Source organism: Vipera berus, assembly GCF_964194415.1.
Source record: "Vipera berus genome assembly, chromosome: 2".
NCBI classification, from domain to species: Eukaryota; Metazoa; Chordata; class Lepidosauria; order Squamata; family Viperidae; genus Vipera; species Vipera berus.
This window is the reverse complement of record NC_138203.1, coordinates 116,459,643-116,475,034: the sequence shown is the minus strand read 5'-3', so window position 1 is coordinate 116,475,034 and position 15,392 is coordinate 116,459,643. Positions and strand designations below refer to the sequence as shown.

The 15,392-nt window shown below is 43.6% G+C and overlaps 1 protein-coding gene across 14 annotated transcripts in view; it reads right to left on the bottom strand.

Annotated features, from left to right (window-relative positions):
- Nucleotides 1–15,392, bottom strand: part of CNN1 (calponin 1) — an 84,614-nt gene that overhangs the window by 40,521 nt on the left and 28,701 nt on the right. The window contains exon 1 of one of the 14 annotated variants that reach the window (XM_081317183.1): nt 130–241. The exons of the other annotated variants lie outside the window; for them this stretch is intronic. Within the exon in view, the coding sequence (XP_081173309.1) occupies nt 130–192 (63 nt within the window). The 5' untranslated portion in view covers nt 193–241. Of the gene's footprint in view, nt 1–129; nt 242–15,392 lie in introns of those variants that run through there. 14 annotated transcript variants of the gene reach the window in all.

Here is a 15,392-nt window from a genome sequence, read left to right as displayed (position 1 = left end):
TCTGCACTTCTTCAGTCCTACGATTGATTCAGTCTCACACCCAACTTTAAAAAGTACCATTCCATGGAGTAGGGTTCTCAAAATTCCTCTCTTATACACATACAAACACAGCATCTTGGCTACCCTTACCTTATTCTTGACTTCAGCTGACATGCCATAGGCTGGGCCCCTGTTGAAATGTGTTGCAGACATGACGGGGGGGGGGCTGTGGTGGTGCTGCTCAGTATGGTTCTCTGCTTCCCTGGTTGCACGTCAGGTCTGACTCTCCAGAGCTTTCCCTGCAAGAGTTTAAAAACTCTTTGCTCTGGCATTCTCCCCCTCCTTCTGTCTGAGGAGGAGTTCTTCCATTGGCCAGACTGTGTGGCCAATCGCCACCTGCCAAGGATGCTGATGTCAGCCTGATGGTATTAAGAAGCAATGGTGTCATTTTTTCCACCTTGAGGGGCTTGGGGGGCATCCAGTTTTGTTGTCCTCGATTTCCTGATGGATGGAGATTCTAAATATTTACAGAAGCCCAAGCATGTGTGAAATGGGGAAATGTTGATGGATCTGATTGGCAGAGCATTCCCTGCCCACAGTTCTTTCTCCCTCCCAGCTGGTGCTGCCTTGCCTGCTCCACTACTTCTGCATTACTCCATTTCTATTTCATGCTTCCATGTAGCCCTCCTGTCTTCCACATTCCCTCCCCTCTTTCCTTTGTAGTAGCTTCTTTAAAGAAAGCATAGAGACACCACTCGCTTTCCTTTTCATGCATCCAAACCTCAAAAGAATGAGCTAGAAAAACATAATCCAGTCACTCAGAGGGCAGCACTGTCTGGCCAAGCCTCCTTCACTCTACACTAGCTCTTTTTGCTTTGTCTTCTTCTCTGAGTTTTGGGTCTCTTGGGTTATTTTGGCACTGATAGCTGGCGTTTTTCCTTTTTGTAGCAAAACACTTTTGCAAACTATCATGTAAAACTCAAAAGTTTAACTCTTCATTCTTTTCCAGCAGCAACAAGCAGCTGCTGATCCATCTGAGTTTGTAGTCCTAAATCCTTTACAATTTAAGTACCAGGCTATAATTATCCTAATGAGAATAGAGAAGTCAAATAGGAAGAGGCAACTTACCCTCAACTAAACACTTGTTATGAAACCTGCAATTACTGCCATGAATCCTCTAGACAAGGGTGGGAACTAAATTTCAAGGGTGAAAAGATTAAAGAAATTAGCATGAACAGGAAATAGAATTTAGTAGCCAGTAGCTAGTTCTTCTTCCTAACTATACCCAGGCAGCTAAAATTTCCTTAATTCAAGCTGATCACTCAGGAAAATACTTGCTGATGCCTGTGGTATACTAATATTAGATTTTTTTAATCAGAGAAGGCTTCAGAAGTGAGTGAGGGTGAGATTAAATCAGGATTTTTTAACCTTGGCCACTTGAAGGTGTGTGGACTAACTTCTAGAATTCCCCAGCCAGCCATGGGGAGTTGAGGTCCACCCATCTTCAAATGACCAAGATTTGGAAACACTGGATAGACAAAGCATCAGGCTCAGTTCACAGGCATTGGCACAGATTTTCTGAAAGTTCTCTTCCTTGAAAAGAGTTTTGGAGGCAAGGCTTGGATGATGCTCACATTAGAAAGTGACGGGGAATCTTAGCTAAAAAACCCCACAACACCATGGTTTTTGGTGTTTTAGTGAATTCCCTTTCAAAGTAGCTTCAGTGCATTTCTGTTGTTTCTGCCATGTCAAAAGTTTAGTATGAATCTGAAGTGACTTCTCTCAGTTCCTATGTATTGTTGTTTCCCTTCCTCTTCATGAGAATTGGGACCAAGAAGGGCTTCCTGAACCATTTTCATAAATCACTTATTTGTCCTGTACTTGAGTCTCATTTATCTGATCATTGCCTTGGTAGAAAATATTCTGAATGCCTTTCGAGACCATCCTCTTTACTCACCACAACTGAGGACTGTTTGCTGGATTTATTTCCTTCCTCTCCCCTCACACATTATCTGTAAGTGGAAAATACCTATAATCGCTCTCCTTAATATGAGATGTTGCTGTAAGATGAGGTAGTGAGCCAGAACAGGTGGCTGGACTGGTGGGTTTAGCCATCTATCGAGACTTGTTCTGGTTTTGTCCCAATGGATGTATTCAAAGGGAGCCTAACTACCCACTGATATTAGCTGACAGTTGGGCTCCTGTTGAACACAGGTTTAATGCTATCTTAGAACATGCTGTACCCATGTTCAAAAGCAGTTGCATATGTGTATAATGCTATTCCAGAAGAATGCTAAAACTGCTGAAAAGCAGCCCAAAGAACAATTGTCAGGTGGAGGGAGAATTGGGCAGCTCAGAAAGAGACAGCTCCTATTCGCCTCCACTGATCTGTTGCTATTAAGGCCAATCTCCTGGTAAATATTTAGTTCACCATCATAAACTTGAATGGAAATTAAGTCCAGTTTGGATTTTCCTCCTCTCCAAAATGGAAAACCTCTGGAAGGCAGTGCCCAAGGATTCAAGAGGAAACTGTGTGCCTGAACTACCTAAACTGACCAATAAGTGCCAACTAATCCATTCCTTGTGGAAGAGTATCCCTGAAGAGACCTATGGACTCTAATGGGTCTTACCATCTTAGTCTTTTGTAATGAATTAAAGACTTGGCTATTCCCACCCCCCCTACTCCTGGAATTTGGGCTATGAAGTTAAGCAAATTCAACTGGTTTATGTTGTTTAATGACCAGTTAGAATTGATGCTTGCCACCTCAGATGTTATGGTTTGGATTGTTTAAACTGTTTTAACTCTGTGCACTGTTTTGAGTTATATAACTATATAGATCATTTAAAAGAATAAATAAATACTCCCACATTCTAGCTAACAGAATATATCCAAAACACCCTCAAGTGAAGATGGGGGAAAACACTAGCACCAGTACAACAAAAGATCACTTAAGGCTGCTTCAATATGATGATTAGATGAAGGCAAAATCATGAGGACATGGTAAAAAAAAGAGGTTGCTGAGGCATATTTGTGTCACAGGGAAGTTCAAGTGGGCCTCCCAAAAGCATCTGGATATGTATTCATAAAGCAGAATAAGAAACAACAACAATGAAAAAAATAACAATGAACTACGTAATAAATCTAGAGAATCCTGCTATTTTTTATGTTTAAAAAATGTAACATACTCCACATTTTTAAGCATACTTTAACTATAGTTGGAATCTCTTGGCCTGACTCAGAAAGCCTTTCTTCCAGCAGCTGATTATGATTCATTGAATCAGTGATTGGAACAAGACACTTATTACTTATTAAATATTTTCCAGTGCTTTGTAATCTTGTGATACAGCATAGCTTTCCCTCACACAATGTCACCTTGGATCACAACTGCATGCAGCCTATTGTCATGATCCTCTATTACAGGCATGTCAAACTCACGACGTCACGTGACGTATCACGACTTTCCCCCCATTGCTGGCAATGGGGTAGGCATGGTTTCAGAGTGACACATCCAGCCCCCAGGCCATCAGTTTGACATGCCTGCTCTATTACTTCACACTGATGTAATTTTTTTTTCTTCATTTTCTTCAAACTGGACTAAAGCATATTTAATGTCACACTCTATTTATCACTGTATATTTTTAAGACACCTACATCAGTGGTGGTAGAATTTTTGAGTACTGTAATAGGTTTGGTGTGTTTATTTACTGAATCACAGATGCAGCAGAGGATTTTTTAAGGAAATAAAAAATATAAAAATTTACATATGTATATTGTGAGAAAAGATAAAGTTGTGAGGGAATAAATCTATTCTTTAGAGCAGGGTACTCAAACATTTTGTTATCAGAACTCCATTTAAGTCTAATCTCAATGTGCATATCTCCCCTAAAAAAAAATCAAACACCAAAATGAATAAAAATGAACAACTGAAACAAGAAAATGAAACTGTGAAAAGTAGATTACTACAATATAATTAAAAGATTCTTCACTTCTCCACTGGAATTTATTTGTACCTCCCAAAGAAAGGTACATCCCACAATTTGGGAAAGCCTGCTATACATAGTAGTAACCATTCTGTTACTGGGAAATGTAATGAAAATTGGATTTACAGGAAGAGCTTTTCTTTATTGACATTCTCCTCAATTGGGAGGGAGGAAGGAAGGGCCACTTGTTCATGAATCATCTACTCATATTTTCATCTTACTCTGCTGATTGATCCTTCTTTGTTCAGAAGCATAACTCTTATTTTTGAGGCTGTTTGTGTTTTGTAAGCTGTATTGTCTGCTTTCTCATATGGAACAGGAAGACAATGTAAGTTCAATAAACACCAAGAAATGGACACTGCATCAGTTTTTTTTTCTTTTACCACCAATTGGGACAGTCCAACAAATTAACTGTGAGGTTTCACAAGGAATATTTCTTGCTCTCATTGGAATCACCAAGTTGAAGGCTTATTCACTCCATTGTTGCTTGCACAGCTGTGTTTCCCACTGAACAGCATCCAAATAATTTGGAAAGCTGAATGACATTGACAACTGGCATTGAAGCCTAACAAAAGATAAAGTGCTTAACTGGGATTCTTTCCTTCATGTATGTATTTGAAAAACATGATAATTTATGTGAAATAATGGATTTGAAATTGTAGTTTCCTCTTAAAAATGCTGCAAAGTGGGCTTGGGAATTGGTTTGGGCAGTTTTGCTTATGATTCAGGCTTATTTGTTTTTAATGATTTAGATATAGGCATCACCCAACTCCAAAATGACTTTGGGCAGTCACATTATCAAAAAATAACAAAATAAAAACATAATATAATATAAATAGAAAGTTAACATCCAACTAATCAATAAATAACATGTAAAAAGACATGTCTGAGACATCTGAGACTTTGGAAAAAGTGCAAAGAAGAGCAAGTAAGATGATTACTGGAGACTAAAACATGAAGAATGGCTGCAGGATTTGGGTTTGGCTAGTCTAGAGAAAAGAAGGGCTGGGGGGACATGATAGCATTTGCGGGGCCGCCACAAGGAGGAGGGGGTCAACTTATTTTCCAAAGCACCAGAAGGCAGGACACGAAACAATGGACGGAAACTAATCAAGGAGAGAAGCAACCTGGAACTAAGAAGAAACTTCCTGACAGTGAGGACAGCTTGCCTTCAGACATTGTGGGTGCTTCATCACTAGAGGTTTTTAAGAAGAGACTGGACAATCACTTGTCTGAAATATATAAATATAAATATAAATAGATATAGGGTCTCCTGTTTGAGCAAGTGGACTAGGCAGATCATGGCATCCGGCCCTCTCAATTCCTGGCAAATAGATGGGGAAGAAATGGAGGCAGTGACAGATTTTATTTTCCTGGGCTCCGAGATCACTGCAGATCGGGACTGTAGCCAAGAAATTAAAAGACGCATGCTCCTGGGGAGGAAAGCCATGGCAAATCTAGACAGCATACTAAAAAGCAGAGACATCACCCTGTCAACAAAAGTGCGTATAGTCAAGGCTATGGTCTTCCCAGTTGCAATGTATGGCAGTGAAAGTTGGACCATAAGAAAGGCTGAGCGCCAAAGAATTGAGGCCTTTAAACTGTGGTGCTGGAGAAGACTCCTGCGAGTCCCCTGGACTGCAAGATGATCAAACTGGTCAGTCGTAGAGGAGATCAACCCTGACTGCTCTTTAGAAGGCCAGATCCTGAAGTTGAAACTCAAATACTTTGGCCACCTAATGAGAAGGAAGGAATCACTGGAGAAGATCCTAATGCTGGGAATCATTGAAGGCAATAGAAGAAGGGGACGACAGAGAATGAGGTGGCTGGATGGAGTTACTGAAGCAGTAGGCGTGAACTTAAATGGACTCCAGAAGATGGTAGAGGACAGGAAGGCCTGGAGCAACATTGTCTATAGGGTCACGACGGGTCGGACACGACTTCACAACTAACAACAAAGGCAGTCAATAAATAGCAAAGTGGAGGCAGATTCACTTAACAATCATATTACTAACTTAACAACTGCAGTTATACACTTAACAACTCCAGCAAGAAAGGTTGTAAAATGAAGCAAAACTCACTTAACAACTGTCTTGCTTAGCAATGAAAATTTTGGTCTCAGCTGTGGTTGTATAAGGTTTACCTGTACCTGTAAAGCTTCAGGGCTACATATCTGGGCCACAAATATCCAGACAATGAAGCAATGATGCCAAAGAGACTCAGAAAATGATTGTGCTTTCCTGTCAACTAATAGTCATCTTGATTTTTGCACCTCACATATAGTAGCCCTAAAACTTTTCTCCATGCCTATGATTCAGTGAAAAAAATGTTTCTCTCTTGGTCCTTTCAGGAAAAAAGGATGGGATTCTATATTGTGCCTTTATTTTACTATTCCCCACCTCCACCCCCCACCCCCAAATGAACACTAATGATTGTTTCAGCTAGAATAATGTGGGATAGAAAAAGAATTGGAAATGGGCCAGTCACATAGCAAGAAGAACTGATAATAGGTGGACCAAGGCAGTCATTGAATGGATCCCACTTGATAAAAAGCGTCCATAAGAGAGACGACATCAGCAAGTATTGCGGGACTAACTGGCAAAAGAAAGCTCAAGACTATTGGTTGGAAACATGTGGAAAAGGCCGTCATCCTCCAATGGATAGAGGAAGGTTAGAATGAATGAACCTCAAGGTTCTGCCTTGGGGCCAGTGCTCTTCAATATCTTCATAAATGATTTAGAAGAAGGGGATAGAAGGGGAACTCATCAAACTTTCAGACATCAACAATTTGGAAGATAGACTCATAATTCAGAAGGATCTCGACAGACTTGAGCATTGGTCCATATCCAGTAAGATGCCATTCAGTGGTGAGAAAAGTAAGGTCCTGCACTGAAGCAGGAAAAACCTCCCTAAGTACAGGACCGTACAGATATAGAATAAGCAGCACCAGGCTCAACAATAATAATGTGAGAGCGATCTTGGTGTCCTACCTTATTGCTGAGAGATCAATAATTGCATTCCAATATTCACACTTGGATATACTACAACCAAATAATTTGTCAGTCAGTTCAAATAATATGTGATCTCTTACAAATTGGAACAAATTAGCTAAGACTTTTCCATTATCCTTCTGACATAATTAAGATTTTATATTGGCTGCATATAATATCAGAGGACAGCTTTAAATTCTCCATATAAAAACCATTCCTTATAACCTACCGTAATTGGATGCTTATTTGAGCCTGGTCTTCTGCATGTCTAGGACAATGCTCTCAATCTTGACAACTTTAAGAAGTGTAAGCTTCAACTCCCAGAATTTCCAGCCAGCATGGGAGTTAAAGTCCACACATTAAAACTGCCGAGTTTGAGAAACACTGTTGTAGACCATGATACAAGCAATCTTATTATGTTGTTTTCACAGTCCCATTCTATAGTTCCACACAATTGTGCATTACAACTCAATTGACAAGAGTTCACCTATCTATTAATCTAATTTAGTTCTGCCATGAGGCATCACTGCATAAAATCAACTTTTAAGGGATATTTATCAGCTTTTGCTCCTTAAATGTACTCCAACAACCTTTCTCTTTTTGAATACTTTTTAATAATAGAATGCTGTGCTTAAAATAATTACTTTAAACTATTCAAATTCAGCTAATTACATAATGTTACTATCAACAATGTCTATTATTAGCAGAGGCATTTGTCCTATAAATAGTGTATCTCTAATTTGTCTCCACTTGTTTGTCATTAGTAACTAGAATAATGTCTTCCTGGTGACCAGGCTATATGGACTGCAGTTAAAATCTAAACTAACTGGTATTAAGCAAGCAATATTTAAATTTTAGAGAAAGGGAAAGGACATAAATTTAACAAAACAGTGCAGAACGTTTTTCTAGTACAGGAATTAGTACTGGAGTTTCTTATTATAATTGTACTGTTAGTCATCCTACAGAGATGGACAGAAGTTTCTGCCAATTAGCAATTAGTCACAAAAAAGTCCAGCATCTACTGTAGATGCATTCTTGTTCTTACTATAACAGGGAGAAAATTTAAAAAGAAAGAACCAATTATATAGTTGGGACAGGGGGCAGAAACATTGGGGTTCTTAAATTGTACAAAGAGAATTTCTGAAGATGCTGATTAGCTGCTGGATCAGTCATTCTTGATATAAAAAGCTTTATATGCTGCATATATGTCTATCAGTTCATCATTTTGTGTGTGTTTTTGAGTCAATTTTAACTTCTGCCAACTGCCTGGACAAGTCCCTGCAGATTTCTTGGCAAGGTTTTTCAAAGGTTTGCCTTTGCCTGCTTCCCAGGCAAAGAGAAAAGGGGACTGGGTCAAGGTCATCTAGATGGCTTTGTGCCTAAGGTGAGACTAGAACTCTTGGTTTCTAGCCTGATCTTTAACTAATATACCAAACTGGATCTCCTAGCAATTAATAACAGCAATGAAAACATGGATCTAAACTCCCTTGTCCTCCTAAAAATTCTTAGATTATTTATAGATAGAGATGTGCACAGGCCCCCAGTAAAGCAAAGTATGCTGGCATCAAAAAGATTCCTGGCCATTGCTGTTTCTGAAGCAGCATCTGCTACTTCTAGGATATGTCTATCTCAAATAATCAAGAGGGGAATCTGCAAGGTTGCAGAGCATGACGTGGCATCCCAGCACCATGTCACAAAGATACTGGGCTCCAGGAACTTCACCATTTCAGATCGTTGTTAGTTACACCTACTGGATTGCTTGTTGCTTTTTAAGGTCCTCCCCCCAACACATCTCCACAATGCATCTGGGATTTGGGTTTGTTTTGCTTTTTTTGCAATTGAGCCAAGATCTGCTGAATAGCCATTCCAAAAATTCTAAAATTGTAGCCTCCATGGGTGGAAACTGTTTTTCCCCCAAATGCTCCCTGACTAGTTTAACATTCTGCAAACTGCCTCCTGTAGTAACAACCCACTTACCTCAAGAGTTAGGGAAACTGGGCTGCAAAATTCCAAGCAATGACGAGATTGCAACAGAAATAGTAATTAGCACTAGTTGTAAGGAAGGGACAGGTAAAATAAAAGTATACTACAATATCAATTTCTCTCCAGCAAGGTTAATGCCTAATTCAAGAGGGAGAAATGTCTCTTGTTGGACCAGTGGCACAGAACAGAGTTGTCCTTAGTTTTGCAGTCCAGACCTGGTAGCTTTGCTACAATCATGATTCTCCATGACTAGACCCAGAACTGAAAAAGGAACAGAACTCAGATATTCTGGTTCTTAGTCCTCTCCCTCATAACTTTTCTATCATACAAAAGTGAAGTATGTTGCTCTAATTTTATGATAAAAATGGATAAACAGAGATTGCCTTGGCTGTCTGCCCCCTGCTCTAGTGAAAATTAATTCACCCCAAACATGCCTACTGAGTTTTTAAACTCTGCAAATCTAGCATGAAGCTGAAAGAGGGTGAGCAGTGTGTCTTTAATTTATATTAGCAGCACTATAGCTAACAAGCCAAATGTCTGGTTGTAGCAGCTTCAGTCCTTTTTTACTTGCCTTATAAGTCCTGTATCCTTCCTCACTTGGACTGGCTTTTCTATACTTTCCCTCCCTTGGCTATCCATAAATCTAGTAACAATCACAAGCAAAGACCAGTGGACTGAAGAGGCTGTGCAGGCTGGAATGAAGGAGGGGGAGCAGGGAGGAGTGCGCCGGCCTGCATGAATGCCAGTTTCCACAGTACTTTTATAAACATGTTTGCCTTAAGCCAAGGGCTGCACATTTTCAGCCTTTATATGGGAAAACTGCAAAGAAATGGGGCCTCTGAGAACCCTTGGGGCTCTTGTCCCATGGGGGGGGCAAAGGCATTCTAGCAGGACCCTTCAGATATTCATCAGTTAGCATCTCAGGTTGATGCTATCGGATGCTGAAATGGCTCCATCCCATCTCAGCTGATGCTCCTGATAATAAGGTTCAGGCTGAATGTCTAATTCTGAATGGGAAAGACAGATTTCCTCTTTCTCTTTCTTTTCCTTTCTCTCTCCATCAGCCATGAGCTTTATGCACGGATGAGCTTTTCCAGAGACTAGTTTTGTGCTTTGAGAATGAGCAGCCCCAATCTGACTATTACTCAAGAGGGGCAAAGCAGAACAATAGGAATCACCAGCAAGATGTTGAAACTGGATGTATGGCACAGCTCATCATGGGTTCCCTAAATTAGCCTGTTTTTGGAAATGGAGGGGACTTCCCAGTTACCATTAATAAAATTCAATCAACAATTTACTCTATTCCCATACCATGATGTAAGGATAGCTTTGATCAGACAGCAAAGGTGCTGGGCCAGCTCTTGGGAACAAGTAAAGTCATTTTCTAAGAATTATTAGAAGAATCTTTTTTTCCAACTCAAGGCTATCTGGAAGAACAGCAAAATATCTCTCCAGTGTCAGTTAATCCTTCCGAGGTAGGTAAAATGAGGACCCAGATTGTTGGGGGCAATTAAGCTGACTTTGTAATTATTTATTTATTTATTTATTTATTTATTTATTTATTTATTTATTTATTTAGATTTGTATACCGCCCTTTCCCGAAGGACTCAGGGCGGTTTACAGGGTAATTAAAACAAGAAATACAAAAGTTAAAAACGATTAAAAAAATTACAACAGTCCCTGAAAAAGTAAAAGCCCCCAATTAAAATTAAAATTAAAATTCTCAGCCTGGGTCAGAGAGCTCGAAGAGCCAGGTCTTCAGGTCCCGGCGGAATGAACGGAGGTCGGGGACAGTCCTCAGCTCCACGGGCAGCTGGTTCCAGAGGGCAGGCGCAACCACTGAGAAGGCCCTCCCCCTGGGTGTTACCCGCCGGCAATCTTTTACCGGCGGCACCCTGAGAAGACCCTCCCTGTGGGAGCGCACTGGACGAAGGGAGCTTGATGCTGGCAGCAGGTGTTCCCTCAGATATCCCGGACCCAAGCCATTTAGGGCTTTATAGGTCATTACCCGCACCTTGAATCTCACCCGGAGGGCAACCGGAAGCCAATGCAGCTCGCGGAGTAGAGGTGTTACATGGGAGTATCGGGAAACCGCCATCACAACTCGTGCGGCTGCATTCTGCACCAGCTGAAGCCTCCGAGTGGTCCTCAAGGGCAGCCCCATGTAGAGAGCGTTGCAGTAGTCTAAACGGGAGGTCACGAGCGCATGAGTGACTGTGCGTAGGGCATCTCAGTCCAGGTAGGGTTGCAACTGGCGCACCAGGCGAACCTGGGCAAAAGCCCCCCTGGTCACGGCTCCTATGTGGTCTTCAAAATTGAGCCGGGAGTCAAGGAGGACGCCCAAGTTGCGAGCCCTATCAACGGGGGGGGGTAACACCTCACCCCCCATTGTTAAAGATGGAATGGTCTGGTTAACCCGAGATGCCGATATGCACAGCCACTCAGGCTTGGCAGGGTTGAGACGAAGCCTGTTTCTCCCCATCCAGACCTGGACCGCCTCCAGGCAACAGGACATCACGGCGAGGGCATCGCTGAGTTGGTTCGGGGTGGAAAGAAAAAGTTGGGTATCATCAGCGTACTGATGATACCCCACCCCGAAACCGCGAATGATCTCACCCAGCGGCTTCATATAGATGTTGAACAGGAGGGGCGAGAGAACTGACCCCTGAGGAACTCCACAAACAAGAGGCCTCGGGGTGGATCTCTGCCCTCCCATCAACACCGACTGCGAGCGGCCCAGGAGATAGGAGGAGAACCACCGTAAAACGGTGCCTCCCACTCCCAACCCCCTGAGACGCCGCAGTAGGATACCATGGTCGATGGTATCAAAAGCTGCTGAGAGATCTAATAGGACTAGATCAGAGGAGCAACCCCTATCCCGAGCCCGCCAGAGATCATTCACCATCGCGACCAATGCCGTCTCCGTGCTGTGTCCAGGCCTGAAACCCAATTGGTATGGGTCCAGATAATCAGTTTCCTCCAGGAAAAGAGGAAGCTGATGCGCTACCACACTCTCAACAACCTTTGCCAAAAAGCGAAGGTTGGAGACTGGACGATAATTATTTAAAAGAGCCGGGTCCAGGGCAGGCTTTTTGAGGAGGGGTCTCACCACCGCCTCCTTCAAGGCGGCAAATGCCTTGAATGCCGCTGGGGTGTGTGTGAAAGCCCTAATAAGCAGGCATATACATAGAATGAAGGCTACTGCTAAGCTTGTAAGCCGCCCTGAGTCTTCGGAGAAGGGCAGGATATAAATGGAATTAAAAAAAATAAAAAAATAAAAAATATTCAATTGACTGCATTCAGTTATCATAAATTCAAGGCAAACTTAAAGATAGTTATTGTACAAGTAAAGCTACATGATAAACTAATCAACAATCCTAGACTCCATTTTATTCACAATAGCACGATTACTCTTTTTTATTCAACTATGGAACAATAAAACTTTATACCATAGTTTGATATACCAAAATTTATCCCTCTCTTCCCACCACAAATTAAATAGGATAGACATCCTCATAGCCTTTAATTTTACCTCAGAAAATATCTCCAAGCTTTCTTTCCTTCTGAGGGAAAAATCTCCTTTGAAGTCTCATCACCCTAATCAGGTTTTGGGAGAAACTACTTGTCAGGACCCACCCCAATCTACATCTTAGGAAAATAAAGAACTCTTGGAGCCAGGGCTTGTCCAAAAGGAGGTTTTACTAGGATGTGATCGGTTCTGGAAATACAAGACAGGATCTGGAATTGTGTTACAACTTGATACTTTATAAAGAGTTCCCAGTTCAACCCCCTCCCCTCAAAACCCATTTGGTCAGACCCACATCAATTAAACTTTGGTGTCAACCCTTTCCTGGGAAAGAGGGAATGATTATTGCCTCCTTCCTTCTCAGATTCAAATGGAGATACAAACCAGATCCCCCTCCCTTCCCTTCCTTTGTTGTGCTAAGATCAAAAGGGTTTTCCCTGGTCTTTGAATGCAACCTCTGCCCAGGCTGAATAAACATCTTCTCCTCTCCCGTTCAGAGAAATGGCAGAATCCAGGGAAGGCACAGTATTTTAAACATACATTTATGAATGTGATATAAATGGATTCTGACACTACTTCCCCAATTTTCCAAACTGGTCCTACAGTTCTAAAATCGTGGCAAGGAACATCTGGTTGCAGGCTAGTTGTTTTGTACAAGCAGAAGAATTATTTCTGTGTTTCGCCTTCCCAGTCATTAATAGCCCCATAGTCTTCTATTATCCTTGGTTTGGGGGCATTTTATTTATTTATTTATTTATTTGTTTGTTTTTATAAACCGCCCTTCTCCCGAGGGACTCGGGGCGGTGTACAGAGTAAGATAGGCAACATAATGAAACAGTATTGAAAAACAATAATCAAATCAAAACAAACTGGGACCCCAATTAGAGCTATCAGAGCTATCAGAGCTATCAGGCCAGGCCGGACTGCTGGAATAGGTAAGTCTTTAAGTCGCGCCGGAAGGTGCGGAGGTCGGGGGCCATCCGGATTTCAGTTGGTAAGCAGTTCCAGAGGGCTGGCGCACCCACTGAGAATGCCCTTCCCCTGGGGGCCACCAGCCGACATTCCTTGAGCGGTGGCACCCTGAGGAGGCCCTCTCTGTGGGAGCGCACAGGGCGGTGGGGTGTTGACATTGGCAGAAGGTGCTCCCGTAGGTAGTCCGGACCCATGCCATGTAGGGCTTTGTATGTCATTGTTAGCACCTTGAACTTCACTCGGAAGGCTACCGGAAGCCAGTGCAGCGCACGGAGGAGAGGTGTGATATGGGAGTATCGGGAGGCTCCCAAAAGTGTCCGTGCCGCTGCACTTTGCACCAGTTGAAGCTTCCGAGTGGATCTCAAGGGCAGCCCCATGTAGAGAGCGTTACAGTAGTCTAGGCGAGAGGTCACAAGGGCATGGGTGACTGTACGTAAGGCATCCAGGTCCAGATAAGGCCGTAGTTGGCGCACCAGTCAAACCCGGGAGAAGGCCCCCTTGGTCACAGCTCCTATGTGATCTTCCAGGGAGAGCTGTGAGTCTAGGAGGACACCCAGGTTGCGGGCCCTATCAACAGGGGGTAGTAACTCATCCCCGATGTTAAGGGATGGGATGCTCTGAGTATCCTGGCTTGCCGGTACATATAGCCATTCAGTCTTGTCCGGGTTCAGTTGAAGCCTGTTCCTCCCCATCCATTCCCGGACCGCTTTCAGGCAGCGGGACATCACGTCGATGGCATCACTGATGTTGTTTGGAGTTGAGATGAAAAGCTGGGTGTCATCAGCATACTGATGGTACCCTACTCCAAAGCTGCGAATGATCTCACCCAGCGGTTTCATGTAGATGTTGAACAGGAGAGGCGAGAGGACCGACCCCTGAGGGACTCCGCAAACGAGAGGCCTCGGGGTCAACCTCTGTCCCCCTGCCAGCACCGACTGCGAGCGACCCTGGAGAAAGGAGGAGAACCAACGCAGAACCGTGCCTCCCACTCCCAGTCCCCTGAGGCGTCACAGCAAGATACCATGGTCGATGGTATCGAAAGCCGCTGAAAGGTCTAATAAGACTAGGACAGAGGAATGGCCCCTGTCCCGGGCTCTCCAGAGATCATTCATCAGAGCGACCAATGCCGTCTCCGTGCTGTAGCCCGGCCTGAAGCCCGATTGGTACGGGTCTAGATAAACCGCTTCATCCAGGACCTGAGGAAGTTGGTGCGCCACCACGCTCTCAACAACCTTCGCAAGGAAGCGAAGATTGGAGACTGGACGAAAGTTATTCAATGAGGATGGGTCCAAGGTGGGCTTCTTGAGGAGAGGTCTCACCACCGCCTCCTTCAAGGCGGTGGGGAAGTGACCCTCACTCAGAGAAGCAGAGATGACCGCCAGGAACCAGCCTCGTGTCCCCTCTCGAGCCGCATAAGCCAGCCAGGAAGGGCACGGGTCCAGTAAGCATGTGGAGGAGCTCAAACTCCTCATAATCCTGTCCACTTCCTTAGGAGTCACAGGATCAAATTCCTCCCAGATGACGTCGACAAGACTGTCCATGTCTTGTTCTTCCAACTCAGCCCAGTTGGAGTCCAGGCCGGTTCGAATCCGAGCAATTTTATCCAGCAGATATTGACCGAATTCCTCGGCTCGACCCTGCAAGGGTTCCTCCCTCACCTCTTGGTTCAGTAGGGAGCGAGTCACCCTGAACAAGGCAGCCGGGCGATTATCTGCGGACGCGATGAGGGTGGAAAAGTAGTTGGATTTTGCCACCCTTATCGCAGCGAGATAAGACCTGGTGAGGATTCTTAATCGCAATCGGTCGGATTCGGATCGACTGGATCTCCAACGGCTCTCTAGGCCCCGTCTCTGACGCTTCATCTCCCGGAGCTCCGCGGTGAACCATGGGGCTCGCTGGGATCTGCGCCGGGTCAGAGGCCGCAGGGGTACAACTCGGTCCAGAGCCTCCGTGGCTGCCTT